Source organism: Castor canadensis, chromosome 8 (assembly GCF_047511655.1).
Source record: "Castor canadensis chromosome 8, mCasCan1.hap1v2, whole genome shotgun sequence".
NCBI lineage: Eukaryota > Metazoa > Chordata > Mammalia > Rodentia > Castoridae > Castor > Castor canadensis.
This window is the reverse complement of record NC_133393.1, coordinates 7,774,502-7,796,692: the sequence shown is the minus strand read 5'-3', so window position 1 is coordinate 7,796,692 and position 22,191 is coordinate 7,774,502. Positions and strand designations below refer to the sequence as shown.

At 36.6% G+C, this 22,191-nt stretch overlaps 1 protein-coding gene across 2 annotated transcripts in view; it reads left to right on the top strand.

Moving 5' to 3' along the window:
- Positions 1-18,006, top strand: part of Tfap2d (transcription factor AP-2 delta) — a 59,192-nt gene extending 41,186 nt beyond the window's left edge. For both annotated transcript variants that reach the window (XM_020153896.2, XM_074081687.1), the window contains one exon: positions 16,056-18,006. In XM_020153896.2, the coding sequence (XP_020009485.1) occupies positions 16,056-16,275 (220 nt within the window). In that variant the 3' untranslated portion in view covers positions 16,276-18,006. The remainder of the gene's footprint in view (positions 1-16,055) is intronic.
- Positions 18,007-22,191: the final 4,185 nt, after the last annotated feature.

Genomic DNA, 22,191 nt, shown 5'->3' with positions numbered 1-22,191 from the left:
AAAGCAGAGAATTTTAAATATAATATTTTATCTTCCAGTACATCACAAGTCTCCTCAAGATGCAATGAACAGGGCTGGAGGTGTGGCTCAAGAGGTAGAATTTCTACCTAGAGAAAAAAAGCCCTGAGTACAAATCCCAGTATCGAAAAAAACAAAACAAACAAACAAAAATGCAATAAACCTATCTCTGGAGACTCAACTTAGGATTTATCTTCCAAACACACACCAAACTTAGGATTTGTTTCACAGGACTTTTCTGCTACTCAATTGAGGTAGGAAACACAAATGTAAGGAAATTGGGAGAAAATATAATGCCTAGAAAAGTTAAGAGCAAAAAGTTTTGAAGTCAAGGGAGCCATCTTCAAACCTAGGCACTTAAAATGAAATAGGCCTTTTGGAGGTCTGTTTCCAAATAGACCCTCTCTATCATACAGATGTAGTGAGCCAAAATGAGATCAAGAATGTAAAGGGAGCTTTCAGTAAATGATACACGCTTTGCCTCCCTCACCAATCCAAGTTTAAAAGATACGAATGGCGCCACTGTTACATCTGTGCAAATGTTTCCCAGGTTTTTGTTTGTGTAAACACTAAAGGGATTTGGTAATTTTCAGTAGAAGCTAAATTCATAACAATAATTTTTATTCAAACCCAATTCAGGTTTTTAAGGAGTCGGTAAGGCTACAAATTTACTCTAAGGAGTTTACTATTAAAATTCAAGGAAAAGAGTCTTTGCTTCCATTTCCTGCATGGGGAACAGGAAATATTTCCTCTTTTCTCCACCCCCCCACACCTTATCTGTATTTTATCTTGTTATGCTAAAATAAATCCTTGCTAAAGCCTCATAAAATAAAATAAAATACAGGGAGGACTGGTTGGTGTGGCTCAGGTAGTAAGAGCGCCTGTCTAGCAAGCAGTTCAAACCCCAGTGCTGCCCAAAATAAATTAATTAAAATAAAATAAAATAAGATACAGGGAATCCAGACTCTATGTTTGTCATGTGTGCTAGGTTATTTCCAATTACAGATGCTGAAGCCTTCGCTAGACTGTGAGCTGTCCTTTTCTGGCCCAAAACAAAATAGAACCTTGACATGTAAATTGAATATCAGCTACTGTGTGAAGTAAACAGGCAAAATATTTGCTTGCTCAGCACAGGCATGGCCTGATTATTTGTTGATATTTTAGTCAGTTACTAACTTTATGCCACTTTTTTTTTTGTGGTGCTGGAATTTGAACTCAGGGCCTCACGCTTGCTAGACAGGTACTCTACCACTTAAGCCACTCCACCAGCCTTTTTTTAGAGAAAAATTTCACTCCTAAACATGAAGTGGGCATTTACTACATAGATTTTATAATGCTCTTATTTACATCCCCTTACAGAATATGATAACAAGCTAGGTAGGATAAATAACTGTCCCCTCATCCACAGTAAAAATGTGTGAAAGTTTGTATTTGAGGTATAAAACTCTCAAAATAAAACATAACTATAGATTCTCAATCACAATTTGAAACATAAAACCATGTTTAAATGTCCTAATGCTATATTGTATATTTACTTAAAAATAAATGATAATGATAATTTTGATAGTAATTAACACAAATAGCAATTAATAGAGACTTTATAAAAGCAGCAGCTATGAAAATTTGGTGTTCCTTTGTTGATTATTTTGAATATAAGAAAATTATGCTTTCCATTTATTGTGCTTTTTAAATATTTATCAGAATTTTTTATTTTTCTTTATATTCCAGATTATTTATTTAGATGAAATTTTCTGATTTCATAATAAAATTAGTAGGATTATTATCATAGAAATTACTTAGCCAAAATTTATTTTATAGCAAACTTATTAAACTATATTTCTTTCTAAATTGTGATTTAAAGATTAAGTAACTGCATATTAACCTTTCCTAAGTGTATAATTCAATACAATTCACGTTGTTGTACACCGAGGTCCAGGACTTCATTTTGCAAAATTGAAACTTTCTACCCATTAAACAGTACCTCCCCATTTTCCTCTCTCCCCAGCCCCTGGCAAACACCATTCTACTTTCCATTTCTGTAAGTTTGACTACCCTAGATATCTCATATAAGGGATCATATAAAATTTATCTTTTATGACTTGTTTATTTATTTAAGCCAGGATTTCCTTCCTTCTAAGCTGCATGATATTCCACTGTATGTATACACACCACGTATTGCTTATTCACTCATCTGCTGGTAGAAACTTTGGTTGCTTCCATCTCTTGCTTGTGGTGACTAATGCTATGAACACAGTTATGCAAATATCTCTCCAAGATCTTGCTTTCAATTCTTTTGGATACCCAGAAGTGGAATTTTTGGATCATACGGTAATTCTAGTTTTTCATTTTTTGAGGAACTGCCTCACTGTTTTTGAAGTAGCTGCACTGGTTCACATTATCCAACAAACAGCATGAAGGTTTCCATTTCTCTATCTTCTCCAACACTTGCTATTTCCTTTTTTTTTTTTAAAGTATCCATGATAACAAGTGATATTTCATTGTCATTTTTACTTGCATCTCCCTAATGATCAGGGGTCTTGAAAACCTTTTCATAAGCTTGTTAGCCATTTCTATATTATCTTTGGTGTCTATTGAATGTCTGTCCAAGTACTTTGCCTATTTTTTATTTGGATTATTGGTTTTATGTTGTTGAGCTGTAGGAGTTCTTTATATATTCTGCATACTAACACTGTGTCAGACTTACAATTTGTAAATATTTTCTTTTATTCCGTAGGTTTCCTTTTCATTCTATTGAATGTGTCTTTAATGCACAATTTTAAATTTTGATGCAGGCTAACTTATACATTTTTACTTTTATTCTCTGTGTTTTTTGTGCATTTCCAGGAAATACTTGTTAGATCCAATGTCTTGTAGCATTCCCCTGTGTCTTCTTCTTAGAGTTTTATAATTTAAGATTTTACACTTAGGCCTTTTATTCATTTTGAGTTAATTTTTATAAATAATGTAAACTAAGAACCCAACTTTATTCTTTCTCATGTCTTAAATCATATTAAAGATGTATTATATAAATAGTTGAAATTTCTAATCAAAATCCAGATTGAAGACTCTTGATGTAGCATCAATTGAATTTAAATGTATGCATTTTTACTATGCATACATTGACTTCACAGCAAATAAGACTTGGAGCTCTTTAAAAATCTCAAGGACTAGAATACATATTTAAAGTTCTAAATCAGTATGTCTAAGATGGGACTTGGTCATATATGTTAATTTAAAAATATTGAAGTTGATTCTGATAGTTAGCCATGTTTAAGAGCAGTGGTTCTAAGATATTTATAAACTGCTAGCTTTTTTCCCCTTTGAAATACAGTTCTTCCCTTCCTTCCTTCCTTCCTTCCTTCCTTCTTACCTTCCTTCCTTCCTTGTTTCCTTCCTAGATTCTCCTTTCTTTTTTATGTGGTGCTGGGGATCAAATCCTGGGCTCTGTACATGCTGTGCAAGAGCTCTACCTCTAAACTACATTCCCCAGCTTAAATCATTTTTGTAAGAGTCACTAAAAATTGTGTAAAGTTCTTACCAACACTAATGTATTAAAAAGATTAACCATATATGATCCCACTAATGATCTGGGTAAAACTGTACTAATATGTAGTGTGTCTTTCCTAGATTTCGGCTGACAGTGGTAACTATAATTTTGATAGAACCAAAAACTCAAGAGAAAGATGGTTTAGAAAGGAGGCATAGCCCATTTGACTTTGAAAGCAGTCTAAGGGCAGAGTCTGATTTCCACTGCTTTTGCTAAATGCTGGCTGGAAAAGGTGAAGAGGCAATGCAATTGGATAGGCACAGAGTATTCTCTAATTAGTCAACTGCTGTTACTGTTTTATTTAATAAAATCTCCTTCCCAATGTAGGGCAGTTGAAATAATAGCTTACAGTATTGCTGATTCGGTGCCTTGAGACCTGTGACTTACTTTTGGCAGATTCCATGTGTCTGGGTAAAGGGAGAAATGATCTGCTTTGTACAGCACAGATAACCACTTCCAGTTTTTGTGGCAGATGACATATCAGTATTCTGGGAAGTCAGATGGCTGCGGCCATTCTCACTGTTCACACACCGAAAGCTGATTGTTTCTATTACACTGACAGGAGGCAGGGTTTCTCGTTATTTATAATTTACTGAGTATATCAACAGTGTGAATTGTCATAGTGAACACAGCAGACGTAACAATACCTACAGAAGGAGGAAGAGATCTGGCTGAAATACGAAGGCTACCCCATACACTCAGATTCCCCAGGATCAGTGATGACAATTAAACTGAGGTAGCATAGGATTCATAGACAGAGCAGTCTCAGCTCAGATACAAGAACCACAGCCCTAATTTTCTGAAATGTTAGCAATCTCCGTCTTTGTGATTTCAGCAAATCTTAAGAATTGTTTTCTCTTCTGCTCTCAAAACCTCTTTGAATCTAAAGCCAATCAAAAGCACATTTGACAATGTCAATTAGTAGAAGTTAGTGCTTCCTTAGTGCTGAGTTCAGAGAAGGCAGCCCATCAGAAAAATGAGAAAGTGTTCTTTTTCAACACCTGTCTTGGGAGATTGAAATGTTATTATTTCTTCCATTTTACTGCAGCAATGGTTAGTAGTGAAAAGGTGACTGAGGGATCATCCCATTCTTTATGAACTTCTAAAATGGAAAATAATTACATACATGAAAGGAAATAGCGGGTTAAGTGTGGCGGTATACAACTCTAATCACAGCAATTTGGGGGCAGAGGTAGGATGGTTCCAAATTACACATTTGAGGCAATTTAATTCAAAAAACAAACAAAACAAAAAAACTCGAAAGAACTGGGGCACAGTTCAAGTGGTAGAACATTTTTCTAGCAAACATGAAGCCCTGGGTTCAGTTCTCAGTACCACAAAACATAAGAGAGACAGACAGACAGTCAGAACAGATGAGTATGATTCTACAAAAGCGGATTAAGGTAGTATCAGTAACTACCTGGGCAAACAGGAAAGATTTTCATTTTTCTATAGCCCCTTGCATGTAGTAAGTGCCCAATAAATACATGTTAATAAATGTAGATTATGATAATATATCAGTTGGGTCGTTGGTATATTTCCCACTGGTTCATTCTTAGGGCATGGTGCTATTTTAAGTGGGCCATGGACAAGGGAAACAAATTATCAATGTGCTTAATTCTGGCATCTCACTTTCTTAGAACCATCCACTCCCACTACCCCCATAACTTCTTCAAAATAAGAAATGTATAGGCAGTGTTGGCCATGAGTAAATTTTTCTCATTGATTCTTCTTGCATGGAGGCCCTTACAGTTCTTACTTTCCTTCAACAGTTAGATCTTCTAACATTCCCATCTCAGGCTTGAAAACTTCCAGTGACAGAACTTCTGTCTCTGACAACTCTATTGGACATGTCTTCCTCCCATTGAGACAATGCTGTCTCTCTAACATCCCACTCTTCGGGAGACTCAGAGTCAGTTTAATCCTGTTTCCTTCCCAGTTTCCAAAGGCAGCTCACAAGTCTCTATCTCATGTTTTCTCTTTTTGGGTTATTCATCAGCATTTCCTTTAGTGTTCCATATGAGACACACATTTCAATCTGTCTGAGTGCTATGTTCTCGACAGCATACTGAAGGGAGGATGTTTGTCTCCACTTACACTTGAGTGCATCTAGTCTCCTCCGAGGAGCCTTAAGTACGTGTAGTTCATTGTTACTGTTTTTTTTTTTATTCATATGTGCATACATTGTTTGGGCCATTTCTCCCCCTTGTCCCTTACCCCCTCCCCCGACCCCTCCCTCTCCCTCCCACCCTCCTTGCTTCCAGGCAGATCTTGTTCTGCCCTTTTCTCCAATTTTGTTGAAGAGAAGACATAAGCATAATAAGAAAGACATGGAGTTTTTGCTAGTTTGAGATAAGGATAGCGAAACAGAGATTCCTAACATTGCTTCCATGCACAAGTATATTGTTTGTTTTTGCTTTTTTCACTTTCTGAGCTAGGAAATCAGGTAGGTATATAATCTGCAAGTGTTTATTTTATTCATCTTATAAAACTGTTCTTTAGTGTCAGAAGAGAAATGAAGAAATTTTACTTACATCTCTGATCTGATAAGAAAACAACATAAAATATATTACACAACTAGTCTTAACATGAAAAAAATAAAATTATCACACTTCCTTCAGTGTGTTCTTCCAGTTCAAGCAGACTTCTAATTCCACTTTGTTTAAGGATACTGGAAAGAGTATGCCAGAATTGTGAAGAAAAAAAAAATCCTACCTTTCTCAAATAAACCTCAGGTCAAAATTTAATTTTAAAACTTTAATTTATACTACAAAGTAAGTGCTACAATTGAGTACAAAGAAAAACAGACCTCTATGTAGTCAGGTCTTCTTCACTAGTTCAACGAGATAAAAAAAAACAAAAAACCCTCTGTATTCCTGTTAAGAATAAAAATCAGCATCCCTTGAAATAAAACTTTCATGAGCAAAAATGTAGACTAAAAATAACATAAGTGACAGTTTTCATTTCCTTAGCAGAAAAGAGGAACCATAATGGCTGTTCTTTAGTTAATTTACATTAAAATACTGATGTTTAACATTGAGCAGGAAATTAAAGATTAAATCAGTTACCAGTATTTACTGTTTTTTGCAAGTGCATGGCACCCAACTGAGTACTGTAAGAGTGTTAAAGAAAAAATTATTCAATGACTCTTGTTAAAAGCATAGTAAGGATGCTTTCTTCAGGAACAGAGATCAGTACACAGACCATTGCAGTGGGGTTTCAGTGAGGGGAAAGATGACACAAGTTGAAGTATGGTACGAGCAAATGGCAATTTACAGCCAAGTAAGAGTGTGGGGGTTATCATACAGAAAGTTAGTAGAGGGAACACTAGGGGTTAAGGGAACTCTAGTGAAATCTACCTAACTGGATTCTTGTTGAAGAGAGGAAAGAGTCACCAGACATCACCTGGAAGATGGTGTAGGATGGAGAACCTGGTCAGGTATCAAGGATGATTAGGTAACAAGGGTGGCAGTTTTTGCTAAATTGACTTGATTTTACAAGGAAGTGAATGAATGGACCTACTAGAAGATTGAGGAGCTCAACTAAAGTTTGGTCAAGCAAAGAATCTTTATCAAGAGATGCAAACATTAAGAAATTCGTTACAAGTTATGTGGTAAGATTTTGGGGATTTTAGGTTCATCTTTTAGGAAAGTAATTAAAAACTAGAGTCAATTGTTTCTAACAAATAGAAACACAGCCATATGTGTAAATAATTGACTTTGGGGAAAGCATATGGTGGGGAAGAAATTTAGTAGATTTTTCTTTAAATTTGTCAAACTGTGTATTGAAAGGAAGTCTCTGACAGCGATGGCTGGTGTTGATAGGTAGCACTCAATGTGGGTTGTCAGGGGCCTAGCTCATTCTTCTCTTGATCCTACCTAGATGTGTGGCTTTGTAACAGACTCTTCACATGTCTGGCCACTGTATGTTCTTCTCTAAGTCAAAGCAGTTAAGCTGGATGATCTCTAAGTTCTTGTCAAGCCAATGAAATGTTACCTCATTCTCAAATTACTGTCCCATCTTAAATAGTCACTTATACTATATTTCTATAAGACTTCATGTCTTCTATTTATATGTTATCAACCTGTTCATTTTTAAAAGTCAACCGTTCAATAATGTCCATTTTAAAAACCATGCCTCCTAAGTTTAATATTTCCATACCTGTATTCAAAATAGCAAATATGACATGTCTGAAATGGAAAAATATAAGGAGGCAGTTATTTTAGCTTTAAAAACTCTACCTTCATGTGTAAAAAATATAGTACAAATGTTGAAACATTCTGTCACTTTCTGGCTTTAGTCTTTCCTTGTGTATGCTGTGATTCCATCCTTAGTCTTCTTTGCTAAGAGGTAGACTGAAGTAAAATGGAATCACAAGGGCAATTTCCTTTCAGGAACTGAGAATAAGCTGAAAGGATCAGGAGGAATGTGACCTTAGAGTGTTGGGTAGACATCAATCTCCCATGCTGACAGAGGCCCAGGATAGTCAAGCACACTTCCTGAAACAGTTTTGTAGAGTGTTCACCCCTTGAAACTGTTTCATGAGCAAGTGTTTTCTTCAAGAAATCTTGAGTATTGTACCCAACTTGAAGTATTTCATGATACATTAGTACATTAAAGGCTCCCAGAACCTTTTTTGAATGGGAGGGATGCTTAGCCCTATGTTTCCAAAACTTTGTCACTGAAACTCTTTTTATACCTCAGAATCCCTGTTAGTATTCTGTGGAACTAAAATTCTGCAGCTATTCTTGAGGAAATTCCTAAGAAGTTCAAGCAGAAATAACAAGCACTATTTCTTGGTCCTCAGTGAACATGACCAATTCCCTGGCTGCATTAAAAATAAATGGGAATAGACTTTAAAGTACTGCTCCTAAAAATCAGCATGGTGGTGCCTGCCTGCAGTCCCAGCTATGCAGGAGGTGGAGGCAGGAAGATTGCAAATTTGAGGTCAGCCAAGGCAAAGTTAAACGAGTCCTTAATCTCAAAAATAAAACACAAACAAGAGGGTTGGAGGCATAGCTTAAGTGATAGAGCATTTGCCAAGCAAGTTTGAGACCCTGTGTTCCATCACCTAGTACCACAAACACACACACACACACACACACACACACATATACATACACGTGTGTGTGTGTGTGTGTGTGTGTGTGTGTGTGCCTCATCTAAAGCAATTAAATCAGGATCTCTAGGGTGAGACCCACACATTAAGAAATAAGGTCACTGGCCTGGAGGTAGTGGGCTAGGAGGGAGGAGGTGATCCAAATAATGTATAGACACATAAGTAGATGTAAAAACAATGAAATAAAATTTTTGAAAGAGGAAAAAAAAAAGCTCACTGGTTAACTCGTTGTATGTGTCTCGTTCTGAGAACCAGCTGCTAAAGAAATCATGAAACATTTGTGAGGGCTTCCAAGGCCCTGCCATGAGTGGATGTCCATGGTTCCACCAGCCTCCAAGAAAACAGATACCTTAGTTACATACCCTGATTAAACTCCATTCAAAGCAGTTGGGCCATAAGATAAGATAATGCAAGTAGAAATAAGGACCATCAACTAGTTTCCCTTTTCTTCTGTTTCCTCAGACTATGAAGATTAGATACCACCAAGTTGTGGGAACATCAGCATCCTTTCCACCTGACAAACACACACACTACTTTCCCCAGGGTGAGAAAGCGGTGGTCTATGTTTAGGAACAGTACTACTTCTGAGAGGTGGAGTGCCTCATCCCCAGTGTTCTAAAGGGAGGGGAGCTTGTCAGAGAAGACACAGAGTCCTTTGCTGGTGTTCTCCCAGCTGTTTCCCAGACTGCTTCCATCATGGCTGTTCTATGAGAGGAAGAATCCATTTTTCTGGGGCCTACCTAATACTGTAGTGGGAAGGTCACACCAAGCCTTAGGCTACATTTGGACCAAGCCCCATAGTAGCAGAGTATTCTGGAAAGGAAGGAAAGAAGCTGGTTTTCCCTTTAAATCTGGCTGTTTGCATGCTTCCCAGAAGCAAAACAGAACTGAGGTTAGTGCAAAAGGCATCTATATACAGTTCTAAAAATCAAAAGGTTCATGATAACAAATGAATGATTCAAAGTAACAGCCCACATTCTACCTCAACCTTTGCATAAACAAAAGAATGATGGAGAAAAGAGTGTGGTGGCTAAACATTTTCCAGGTAAAAAGTTTAAATTTGGAACTGGTGTTGTAGCTCAGTGGTAGAATACTTGTCTGGCAATCTCAAGGCTTGGGTTTGATCCTCTGCACAGTAGAAAAAAAAAAACTAAAAACAAATAATAAAAAGTTGAAATTTTACAAAATGAAATTATATTTTAGTCTAATTATCTAAATGATGATGGCAGGTTATTTTCTCTAATTTTCAGACTTCCTAGTATATTCCATAATAATATTGATTACTTCCTATCCTGTGTCTAAAAGAAATCTAGGAAAATCCATCCATTGTTGTCAAAACATAACTGAGGGGCCCAGTCTTCAGTAGAAAATAATGAAGAGATTTTCACGTTATTTTCAGTGTTTGCTTGGTGGGAGGGAAGTGTTGACTCCCATGCCCAACACTTGCCAAGATAGGAAGAATTCAGGGATGGTACCACTGCAGTTTGATTTAGGCTATGTTTTAGGAGAATGTTTTGGTTTTTAATTTAAATTAGTTCAGTTGAAGTAAAGATAAAGCATTTTGGAAGGACAATTAGATGGAAACAGCTTGCTAACATTTCTCTAGCATACATCAAAGTTAGTGAGATATAAACCTATTTACTTAGATTAAGAAAAAAATTTCCTCTTTTTCCTCTGATAGATGTCCATTCAGAATCCTAGATTAGCGGACACTGCTTAAGCACTGAAAGTTTGGAGATTTCAAAGATAAACATGAGTAAGGCCTTCACCACAGGTAAAATAACAACAGCAATAATAATACACTTAACTAAGGATTTCAAGGTCAAAAGAGTATTTGTGAAGTCTTTAGTACATGGAAGTTTTCTGGTAGGTTCTCGTCTTTAGTCAATTACTTTATTAGCATAGATTCTGTCTGAGTTAATGGTGGGCTGTAACTGCCATTTTATTAGCAAAACCACAATTTATTCTTTCAAACAGCAATCTCTACTCTTCTACCCTCTATTCTGCATTTCTTCTGTATCGCAGTCTCAACTTCTCCAGTTAACATCCTCTGACAGTGATTATATCTAAAATTATTGCAAGAGTCCCCCACCCAAGTTAAACACTGTATCAGTAGAACATATTCATGTCAAGTCCATTCATCAAGAAGAGGATGCCACTTTAGCTATGACTGATTGACTTGTTGAATGCAGTGCCAGGAATACAACCCAGGGACTCACACGTGCTTACCACTGAGCTACATCCCCAGCTACAGGTGCCACTTGTAAAAAGAGAAAAACATTGTGTGCATATGCAGACACACACACACACACACACACACACACACACACACACACACACACTCAATCTCCCTAGAAAATACTGCTTTACCCAGTACCATTATTCCAATCACTGAAATGTGAACACTTGAAATATAACTTAATACTTATTGGGAAAGTAGAGCTTTACTTCTGAATGCATAGCAGTCACTGACTTCCTGCACTGAGCCAATCTGAAGTGATAGTTTATACTGCTGCAGAAAGACACTTTAGAGAATGTTAATTGGAACAGCAAAATAGGAGTTTTTAAAACCATGAATATAATTAAGAAGATAACTGTTAAATATAAGTTACATTTTCCCTCACGCCAGGTGCCATAAACTTCAGCAGTCTGGATTTTTCTCAGCAGGTGATTGTATTGCTCACAGTCAGTTGTCACAGCCTTTCTGCTCTTCAGTGTGAAATTAGTAATAGGAAAATGAAGGCAATGAGCTGGAATCTAGCTTGAGACAGAGAGAAAATGATGAGAACATAGTCCAAGAGAGGCATAGCTTCCAAACCTGTCTATCTGTGATGCAATCCTCACATGTTGACCCTTGAATTTTTAGATAACTTACTGATTTCACCTTTTCCCCTGTGAATTGCTCTTGAGTTAGAGCCCTCCCTTGGTATACCATAACACTAATTTGCTTTTTGCACAAGTGGACATGTTTTCCTTAATCTCCTTTAAATTTCATCTAATTGATTTTGCCCCACCAATTAATCTGTCTACTACATTAAGGTATTTTAGAACTTTGCTTCTATTAGCCAATGCAGGAATTTTTCTCTCTATTTTAACACCAACCATTTAGTTAAAAAGCCATGATGGCTTCAATCTCATTGTTAATTAACACGTCAAGCAGAATGGATTTAATGAGAGCCTTGCAGCACTGCACTAGAGACATCCTTCAAGATTGACAACTGCCCTCAAATCCACACTTTGGCTACCCTGCTCTCACTCTACCCAATTTATCACACGGCATTTTAGTGGATTTTCAAATGCATTGCTAAAATCCTACACTACTACTCTAATAACTATTTTATAAAAGAAAATACTTTATTGCCCTCCCTACTGAACTCAGGCAATGTTTCAGTAATCACTTCTGTGTTTTAGGTAGGCACTCTATTACTGGAGTCACACCCTCCCCCCTGCATTTCTAGCTCTTAAATATGAACACTTCGTGTTTTTAATAGCACATGTCATGAATACATTATGATAAATATATTCAATGCAATGTTTACCAGCAACAAAAGGAAATAATCAATTGATAAATATAGCAAAATGGATAATTTCAATATTATTATACTAAGTGAAAGAACCCCATCGTACAGGTGTGCAGACTTTATGATTTAGTTTTTGTGACATCAGGGATAAAGTGAAGACTACAGTGACAGAAATTAGAGCACTGATTATCAGGAACTGAGGATGGGTAGTGTGAACTGAAAGTGATGAGAAAACTTCTTGTGTAACAGTACTAGCTACACAACTGTGTGGGTTTGTCATAATTCAACCAACTAGGAAGAACAAATAATACTAAATGTAAATTCAAACTTGATGAGCTACATTATTTTTTTCTTGGCAGTACCAGGAATTGAACTCAGGGCCTCATGCTTGACAGACAGGTGTTCTACCAAGTAAGCCACTCTGCCAGCCCTTTATTGTGTTGGATTTTTGAAATAGGGTCTCTCAAATTTTTTGCTCAGGCTGGCTTTGAACCGTGATCCTCCTGATCTCTGCCTCCTGAGTAACAAGGATTACAGGCATGCTCTACAGGTATCCAGCCAAAAAATATTTTTTTAAATATTCCAATACAGGAATTTATTAAGGGATGAATTAAGGCATGATTCTTTGTTCAGTTTCACTACTGTGTTTTCCACTGTGATTCCTTAAAGATTACTTAGCATCTTAGTGTTTTGAAAAAACATATGCCTGTAAGTCTTTACCACAAATAAGAATCCCTCAGATCAAATAGTAATAAATCTCAACTTCATTAATTCATTAAATATACCATTGTTGTTTTAAACATTAAACTCCTCAAAAAGAAAGCAAAGTTTCAAACCAGGAGTCAGTGGCTCACACCTGCAATCCTAGCTACTTGAGAGGCTGAGATCAGAGAATGGCAGTTCCAGGCCAGCTGGGGAAAAATCATTTTAAAGTATATTTTAAATATAAATATATAAAGTATATTTAAATCTGAATTATTTTTTAAAGTAAACAATATCTTAATTACTATTCAATCTTTTGTATGCTAACATAACACTATTCCCACACACATACCACAAAGCATTGGGCCAATTTTCTGTATGATTCTTCTTAATCATTCTTGGAACATAGCTTTAAAATAAAATCCTACTACGCTAGAGATCAGAGACTCCCAAATGAAACCAAGAAGCATTCACCCCCAGACCTGTTTATTCAGTTTTTTAGCTTTATGGAAATATAACTGACAAATTAAGATGCAATATTTAAAGTACACAATGTTGTGGGTTGACATGCATTATACATGGTGAAATGGTTATCACTCATGTAGTGTGTATGATATGTGTGCTTATGTGGGAACAGAGATCTACTCTCTACACATTTCAAGTATTTAATAGAGTATTATTAATAATAATCACCATTCTAAACATTATATCCACAAAATTTTTTCATGTAAAGAAAATGTGTACCTTTTCATCAACAGCTCTCATTTCCCTCACCTGTCCTCTGGCAACTGTCCTTGTACCCTGTGCTTGTATGGTTTGATTTTTTTTTTAGATTTCACAAATGAGTGAAATCATACAATATTTGTCTTCTGTGTGTGACTTATGTTATTTAATATAATATCTCCCAGACTCATTCTTGTTGTTATAAATGTCAGTTTCCTTATTTTTATTGATGGGGAATATTCCCATTATGCACAGACCCATAACCTTACTATTTCATTACGCATTCATCAGTTGACAGACACTTATGTTTTTCCCACATCTTGGCTCCTGTGAGCAGTGCTGCAGTGAGCACAGGGGTGAGCTGTCTCTTCTGACTCCATATCCTTTGCATATACACCCAGCATGATCACAGGCTCACACTGTAGTTCTAGTGGTAAAATTTTGAGAAACCTTCACATTGTGGAGTACCAGTATACATTCTCACCAACAATGCAAGATGGTTTCCTTTTCTCACCAGCACTTTATCTCTTATTTTTTCAAAACAGCCACCTCAATAGTGTCACGTCTTATTTCATTGTGGTTTTAGTTTTCATCTTCCTGATGATTCCTGATGATGAATGAAAATGGGGCCTATTTTTATGTTTTTTTGGGAAAATTTCTGTTCAAATACTTGTCCAGTTTTTAATCAGATTGTTTGTTACTATTGAGGTTGTGAGCTTTTGTATATTTTGGATATTAATCACATATTGGATATATAATTTGATAATTTTTTCTGCCATTATTTGGATTTCCTTCTTATTTTATTGAATATTTCCTTATAGCCCTACACACTTATTTTTTATTTTGTTGCCTGTGTTCTTGGTGTCACAAACAAAGAATTCATCACAGATGACCTTAGTCTGTCTTATGTCCAGGACTGAAAATCAGCACTCACATATCTATTTTTCCTTTATTTTTCTGTATAGTTTACATTCTTCCTCCTCTCTTGTTTTGTATGTCACCAGAATGAGATGTGCACATATTTTTTCTGAAATGATTGATGTCCCTCCTTCCTCCCTCCCTCCCTTCTTTCCTTCCCTCCTTCTTTCCTTCCTTTATTCCTTCCTTCCTTCCATAGAGTGCTAGTACATGCCAGGCAAATGCTCTTACAACTTGAGTCACAACTCCCAACCACTTTGTTTGTGTTTTGATTGTGAGATGGGGCCACAGCTGACTTTATGGGGCTGGCATCCAACTGGAGATCCTTCGCCTTTGCCTCCTGGAGTAGCTGGTATTGCAAGCATGCAATACGTTTTTGCTTATTATTACAAAATATAAATTATGGGAAGCAAACTGACAATATCACTTCACAACCATCTGGGTAGTTTCTGTTCACAAGAAGGTTGAAACCTACAGTTATGACTTTGTTCAGCAAGAGACATTTGTCATGGTTGGAAGGGCAACCTGTGCCTAAGTTATCACAACACTCCCCACATTTGCTACTAATTTTGATTATTAGCTAATTAGTTTGTTTCAAAAACCCAAGTAGTGGCTTACATAAGATAGAATTTTTTTCATTCTCAGGAGTCTGGAGGTGAATATGTTCCTTCCACTTTGTTTTATCCCTGCCACCAAGGCGACCACCCCCAACTGTAATGCACAGATACTTTGAGAGGAAATTGAGAACATCAATTCCCTTTTAAGCAAGTGGCAACTGCATATATCACTCCACCTTATGTTCCTTTGTGGATAGGTTAGTCCGGAGTCCAAATCACATTGGAACACAGGCTTGGCAATATAGTCTCTAGTTAGAGGCCCAGATTCCCATATAACTTCTATTACTATGTAAGAATAAAAGAATGCAGTCATAGGAATGGATAGCTATCACACACACTCAGCAAATTATGAGTTTTAAATTAGCACACATTAATTATACAGGGTGATGAGTTTCATTGTGAGCATTTCATACCTCGTATAATATTTAGATTATGCCCACTGCCCTATTACCCTCTACTGCCTTTGCCTCCCCCAATCCCTTCTCTCTTCAATAACAGTCCTCTTTTTACTTTTGTGAGTTATGACTTCTTCATATGTAATATATGCCTCTACAAGCATTCTTAAAAGCAGGATGATCCCACACATAGAAAGTCGCATTTTTTATCTTAACCCTAATGAGATGGAGAATCAAATCATCTGTTAAATACTCAGACTTGCTAATAATTAGTATATATCAAAGGTACCAATGACAAATCTTTTTCCAAATAGGTCCTAAACTTCTTACAGTCAAGGTAAATACTTGCATTATGTTACATCTTCCACAATACTGAGAAACATTTAGGAGCACAGTAACTGTTCAACTGAGTGCTCTGGATTAAGTGGGATTTTTCCATTCCAAATCATACTGCAAATTACTCACCTATTTCTCCCTCCTATTTCTCATTTTCAGTTTGATCACTCATGGCTTTGGGACTCCAGCAATATGTGCAGCTTTAAGCACTTTCCAGACAGTCCTCAGTGAAATGCTGAACTATTTGGAAAAACATACTACTCACAAAAACGGTGGAGCGGCGGATTCTGGCCAAGGACATGCCAACTCGGAGAAAGCCCCCCTGCGGAAAACTTCAGAGGCTGCTGTGAAAGAGGGCAAAACAGAAAAGACAGACTAGCTACATCAAACAGAATCTATTTCCAGAGAGTCATGCTGCTGATATTTTTTCTAATATATATATCACTGAGGGTGACTAATCTTCAGTGGACCAAATCTCTACCCTCACCCACCCCTCCATAAAAAGGTGGAAATGAAAATGAAACAAAAAAAGGACAAATCCAAAAAAAAAAAAAAAAAGGAAAACAACAGCAGTGTAACTGTGTGATGAAATTGTCACTGTTTAATTTTATGTTATGATAAACTCCTTTTGTGCACGTAGTTTATTGTTCTGAGTTATGTACATCACAGTTTTTAAGCACTTCTGAACTTTGGAGAGGCAGCACATTCTTTTTCACATCTATCTGATGCACTTTCTTATTCAGTTAGGTAGTTAGGGATCAGAAAGCATGGCCAAACTGGAATCCACCACCAATGCTTACAGCGCCAGACTCTTACCTCCCTGAAAATGATGAGTGCCTCATTCCATCAAACAGACCAATCTGGAAACTAATCCATTAATCAAGGTTTGGGGAAGTGGAAAGAGTAGTCATAGAATTTTTGTTCTGTGAACCGACAGCAGTTCACAACTCTTAACAAACTTAGCTACCAGTGCCTTGGTGGTATTTAAAAATTCCAGAAAGCTCTCTGCCTTCTATTTATTATGTTCCCAACCCCTCCCAGATCCATTTATGCCCCCTGATAGCTAAGAAGATATTCAGAAGGCGTAAAACTGAACAAATAAGAGGCGAAATTCTCTGTTCTTTCTCCTCACATCAACCAACCTTGTCGCATTTAGTGGGTTGGGGTAGGTGGATGCAGAAGATGGCTTTGCCATCGTTGGGATCCTGATGGAAAGCTGTGGCATTGTTTTGCATGAAAAATTATGAGAAATAGAACAGTGATCCTTCTGGGAAGCTCTGTCTCTAAGAAAGGAGGGAGCTAGTGGAGGCCCCTTGGAAACACTGGTGGCCAATGATTGTGTGGCTAAAATGAGAGCCCTTCCTTTTCTATTTTTGCACTTCTTCCACCTGTCCTATAGTTGTGTTCTAACCTTTAGAGGCACAAAAGCATTCAGGGTGTTTTCAATAAAGAAAACAAAACAAATTGATCAGAGAAGACTTTTGCTTTTAAGATGCTTTTTTTTCATAGCTTGTTCTTAGAGCTTCATTGATCTTTATTTAAGACACTGAAGCAAGAGGTCCTGGCTGCAAAGGACAAGGGGCTAAGTGAATGAAAGTTTGGTTCATATGATTCTGTATATGTCAAGAAACCTGATTGATACCACATTGTACTGACCTTTCTACTGTTAACAATTTTCAAGCTTCTTTGTAGGCAAATAAAAACATAGGTCATCATTTATGTAAAAAATCATTTTAATAATGTGTGGATTCCCAACACTTAGTTTAGTATGAAAATATTTTCCTCTCCTTAACATATTTTAATTACTTAAAAACATCTCTGCCATATTATAATCTTATGGGGACTATTATCATTATATCTAATTGAGAGGAAATAGCTCAAGAGTATTCACATAGAGATCACAAAATAATTTTTAGCGACAACAGTTCTTAAACTCATTTGATCTTTACCTTCAATCTTGTACAAAAAAGAAACATAACCAATAGAAACCTAAATTTTCTAGATTAACTTCTACCAGTAGAAGACATGACTGAAGAATTCCATAACAAAGGAATTTTATAGTTACACAGTAGAAGAGCTTAAAATAAATGTAAAAGTAATGAATCATGATTTCGTGTGTTTAGTTCTATTTTTAAGATTTTACCATTATTCATGGCTTTAATTTTTCAAAATAAAATAGAATAAAGCCAAAATTTTGCTGTAATCATAGATTTAATCACAAAACAAACAACTCCATCTTATATCAAATTTCTCATAATGTAAAATATATACATGAAATGAAAGCGTAAATATTTCAGTTTAGTAAGTAGTAGGAAAGCTATATACAGACTACTATGTCCTTAATGAAGTTTCCACATTAATTTTCTTTTATTCCATTTATTATTAACAGTACATATGTATTTAATATGATATTTTGAGATGCATATCTGCTAGGTACCTAATGTAGTTATATACCATGTCAAATGTTCACCAATAATCAGATCAAAAATTAGATCTGGCTTACATTCTTTCTTCTTCACCCTTAGTTGTGACTAGTTTGGGTTCCAAACACCTCAATGGGGTGTAATTTATTAGCCGTGAAACAAAAGTATAACTGTAACTACAGTGCATAAGATTTACCAGGACTGTGGGTGTTTTAAGAGCCTTAAGTGGACAGCACCCGTCATTTAACTTAACCAGCCATTAGAACATAAATGAAATCATGGACTGGTCCTGTTTAGAATTACTATTTATTATCATATTCTAATAGACAATGTTAATACCAACTTTTGCCTTGTAAATAATAGGTACTTAACACTTTTTAAATAAATAAGTGAATGAATGTGCGCTTGTTCTTTGTCCAAAATGGGCCAAAGGACCTTCTAATTTTCATGCTTTCTTTCAGTACTCAGTGTTTCAATTTAGTTTGCGTCCTCCATAGTTAACTGCAGATAATTATTTTTTATTTGAATAAGGAAATATTTCTATGATAGCCCACTAGTTCCAAGTAGATATATTTAATATAGGACAATAAATAAAACTAATTAGGATTCAGAATTTCAACAAAAATGAAATTATAACCATTGTTATTATCATAGTTTATAGTGAAGGAAGATAGCTAACCAAAAAAACTGCCTGATTTTCAGCGAGTACAATAAGTAATAAAGGAATGAAAAAGCCTTTTCAGATTAATTAGTACTTGCACAGAAAAGTTGTTCAAACTTCCTAAATCTATCCAAAACAAATACTGACAGCATAAAGTGTAAACTTAATGAGGAATAAGCCAAATTTCTGTACAAAGACAAATGTTTTAAGAATGTTTACACATCAATCTAGGTGCCACTACCATGGCTGTTTCATTAGAGTTACCACTTGACTTAAATTTGGTGACTCTAGATTAATAAATGAAAACTCTGTGTTACTTGGTATTTGTAGCACTGGAAAGCTGTCTAGTCTATCCGCCTCCTGCATTCTTTGTAGATACATAATAACAGGGAATTCTTCCAGGTTTTGCTGTTCCTTTTCTCATTCTCTTTCTTGGGGTCTGTTTTCTTCAGTGAGTTGGACAGAACCCTTTAGTACCTATGAGCATCTTATTCTGAGTGTGACAGTGATAAGAGTGTGACTTTTTGTCACCTAGGATTTTTAAGATAAATAGGTCAATAAATTGCCATTAGTAATAATGAGTAAAATAATATAATCTACCTCATATATTTTTTCCTTTTGTACCTCTTGGAAGCATTTTTAACTAATGGAGATTTTCTACATATTTCAAAATCCTTTGCACATGAATATGCTACCTTCTAAAAACAGCCTCATTAACACGTGAGAGGTGCCATGGCCTAGTGACTGAGAGGGTAGACTCTCAGGCCAAACCACCTTGGTTCAGTTGTAGTTCTTTTACTTGCTGCTGTGTGACCTTGGGCAAGTTGCTGAACTTCTGTATGTCTCCAGATGTAAAATGAGAAATATAATTGTTACCTACTCACAGAATTACTGTCAGAGTCAGAGCAAGTGTAGGTAAACTGCTTAGATCGTAGCAGGGGAATGTTAGTGCTATGCAAAGTATTGTCTTTAATTCTGAGATCTGTTTGTCCTGGGTTTTCTGAACCCTTTCTATGCCAGGTTTTGTCCTAGAGACTAAGGATACAAAGTAGAATAGAGCATTTTTCTTTCTCTCAGCTTTTCAAAGTTTTCTATGAAGATAACAGCCTTTACAGAACACGGTAAGGCCATGGTACACACACACAAGGGGGCCCCAATACAAACCAAACTAGGGTCTAGGAAACAGAGCCTGGGAGAATGGTGGAAAGTCAAGGGTTGTGATCAGGGAAGGGGAAAGGTAGCAAAAAACACTTGATGCAAGTTGCTAGTTTGAAAACCAACAGAAGCACCATGCATTCCTGGTTATCCCAACCGTCCTCATTCTTCTCCCAATCCCAATGTTGCAGTGCCTAACATTTTGCCCATAGTGCCTCAGGGAAGGAATGGGACTCAAAGGAATGCATGCAGCAAGAGTCAAAGTTTTCTACAAATTCAGAGTTTCAAAATCTTAGGAAGATGTGGATGTAGCTTAGTGGTTGGAGCCTCCTTGTCTAGCATTCACAAGGCCCTGGGTTTGATCCCCAGCACCACAAACAACAATAACAATGAAATGAGGTCCTCAAGGTGACTTTTTACTTTTTAGGCAAGTGTTCCTCAACTTGAGCCAACTCTCCAGCCTGGACTTTCTTACTTTCTAAGCTTGTTCAGGACCTTTTGCTTTCTATACCTATCCATGAACATGCACACACACAAACACACACATCCTGGAGACCAGAAAATAGTCTACAGGCTACCATAGGTTAGGTAAAGAGAGAAAAGGAGAATTTTAAACAGTTTAGCTACCATTGCATCTCTGATATGGGGTCATGTCCCAAGGATGAGGTTGGGGTATGAATCCCATGACAGAAGAGAACTATATCCTCATCTCAGAGAGAATGTAAGGAAGAAAACCCAGTTTAGTCCAGAAGCAAAAGAGTGGCCAGTGTGGTAGGTGTCAAGGCAGGTGGTTCTTAGACAGTTTCACTGTTTACCCCCCAAAAGCCCTGTCAACATAGCACAGGCAGACCAGGATAATATGGATGCAAAGAGCAACAAATAAGCTGCAATTACTCTGTCAATCTCACTCAGGAGCAAGCTGGTGAGCATGCAGAGTCCTCACAGGTTGAAAACAGGAGAAACCTGAGGCATGCATCAAGCAAACGCCATATAAGAATTCAGAAATGCTCTAGGATTTCAAAGAGAGACTCAGTAAAGAGAGCAAAACAAATCATTGTTAAAAATCTGAAAGATAAAAAGTGAGACACTGTACATCATCCAGATATCAGTAATTGAGAAATCAGCTAGTATTCCCAAAGACAGGGAAACAGAGAGGAAGTGAAATTATTCGAATCTGGAAATGTGTAAGACAGCACTCTACTACCCATGGCTTTGCACGATCTACTAGCTACCTCAGACTGATGCTATTGATGCTTTGGAAGGAGTAGAGTATCTACCACTTGAATTACACATCCAGTATATTTCTCTCCGATTATTTTTGGAGATGGGGTTTTTGCCTGGGCTGGCCTCAAACTGTGATCCTTCCAAGTAGCTAGGATCACAGGTGAAAGCCACCAGCATACAGTGGAAATTTTGATCATTTAATATCATTAGGATTTGAGGAGGAAATTCATCTATGCTTCCTATCACTGCATTTTCAACAACTAGCCCAGTGTCTTCCTGGTGTAATTCAAGGGCTAGTCCAAGGTGTATAGGGAAAATCTGTAAGATTTTTCTGGAGGAAATAGGAACGATCATAAGGTTTTGGTAGTCCTAGAAGTGCTTTCAGATTCATAGTGCCAGAATGCAAAGTGATAGGTATGCAGTATCTCAGACACTAATGCAGAAAACCAGTCTCCAATGTATAAGTCTGCAAGCAACTTTTAAAACCAAGATTTAAATAACTACCAAAGGAAAATAAAACTGCCAGCTAATTGTCTCATTTACAGCAAAACATTCTTTGCACAAATTATTATATCCACAAGCAACACGGAAATGGGTATAAATATGCTTTTTTTTCCTATTGTCTATTTACTCGCACAGTCAAGATGTTTTGGGGCAAGGTAGAGCAGGTGATCTAGAAAGGCTGTATTTCCTTTCTGGCTTCAAAAATGCTTTTTCATAATTAGTTTAACTTCCCTTTTATAGTATCTAGGTTTTTGTTTTCTTAATGAATGACCAAATTCCACTGGAAAGTATTGTCTTTTATCCCAGAGGATATACAGCTATTGTAATG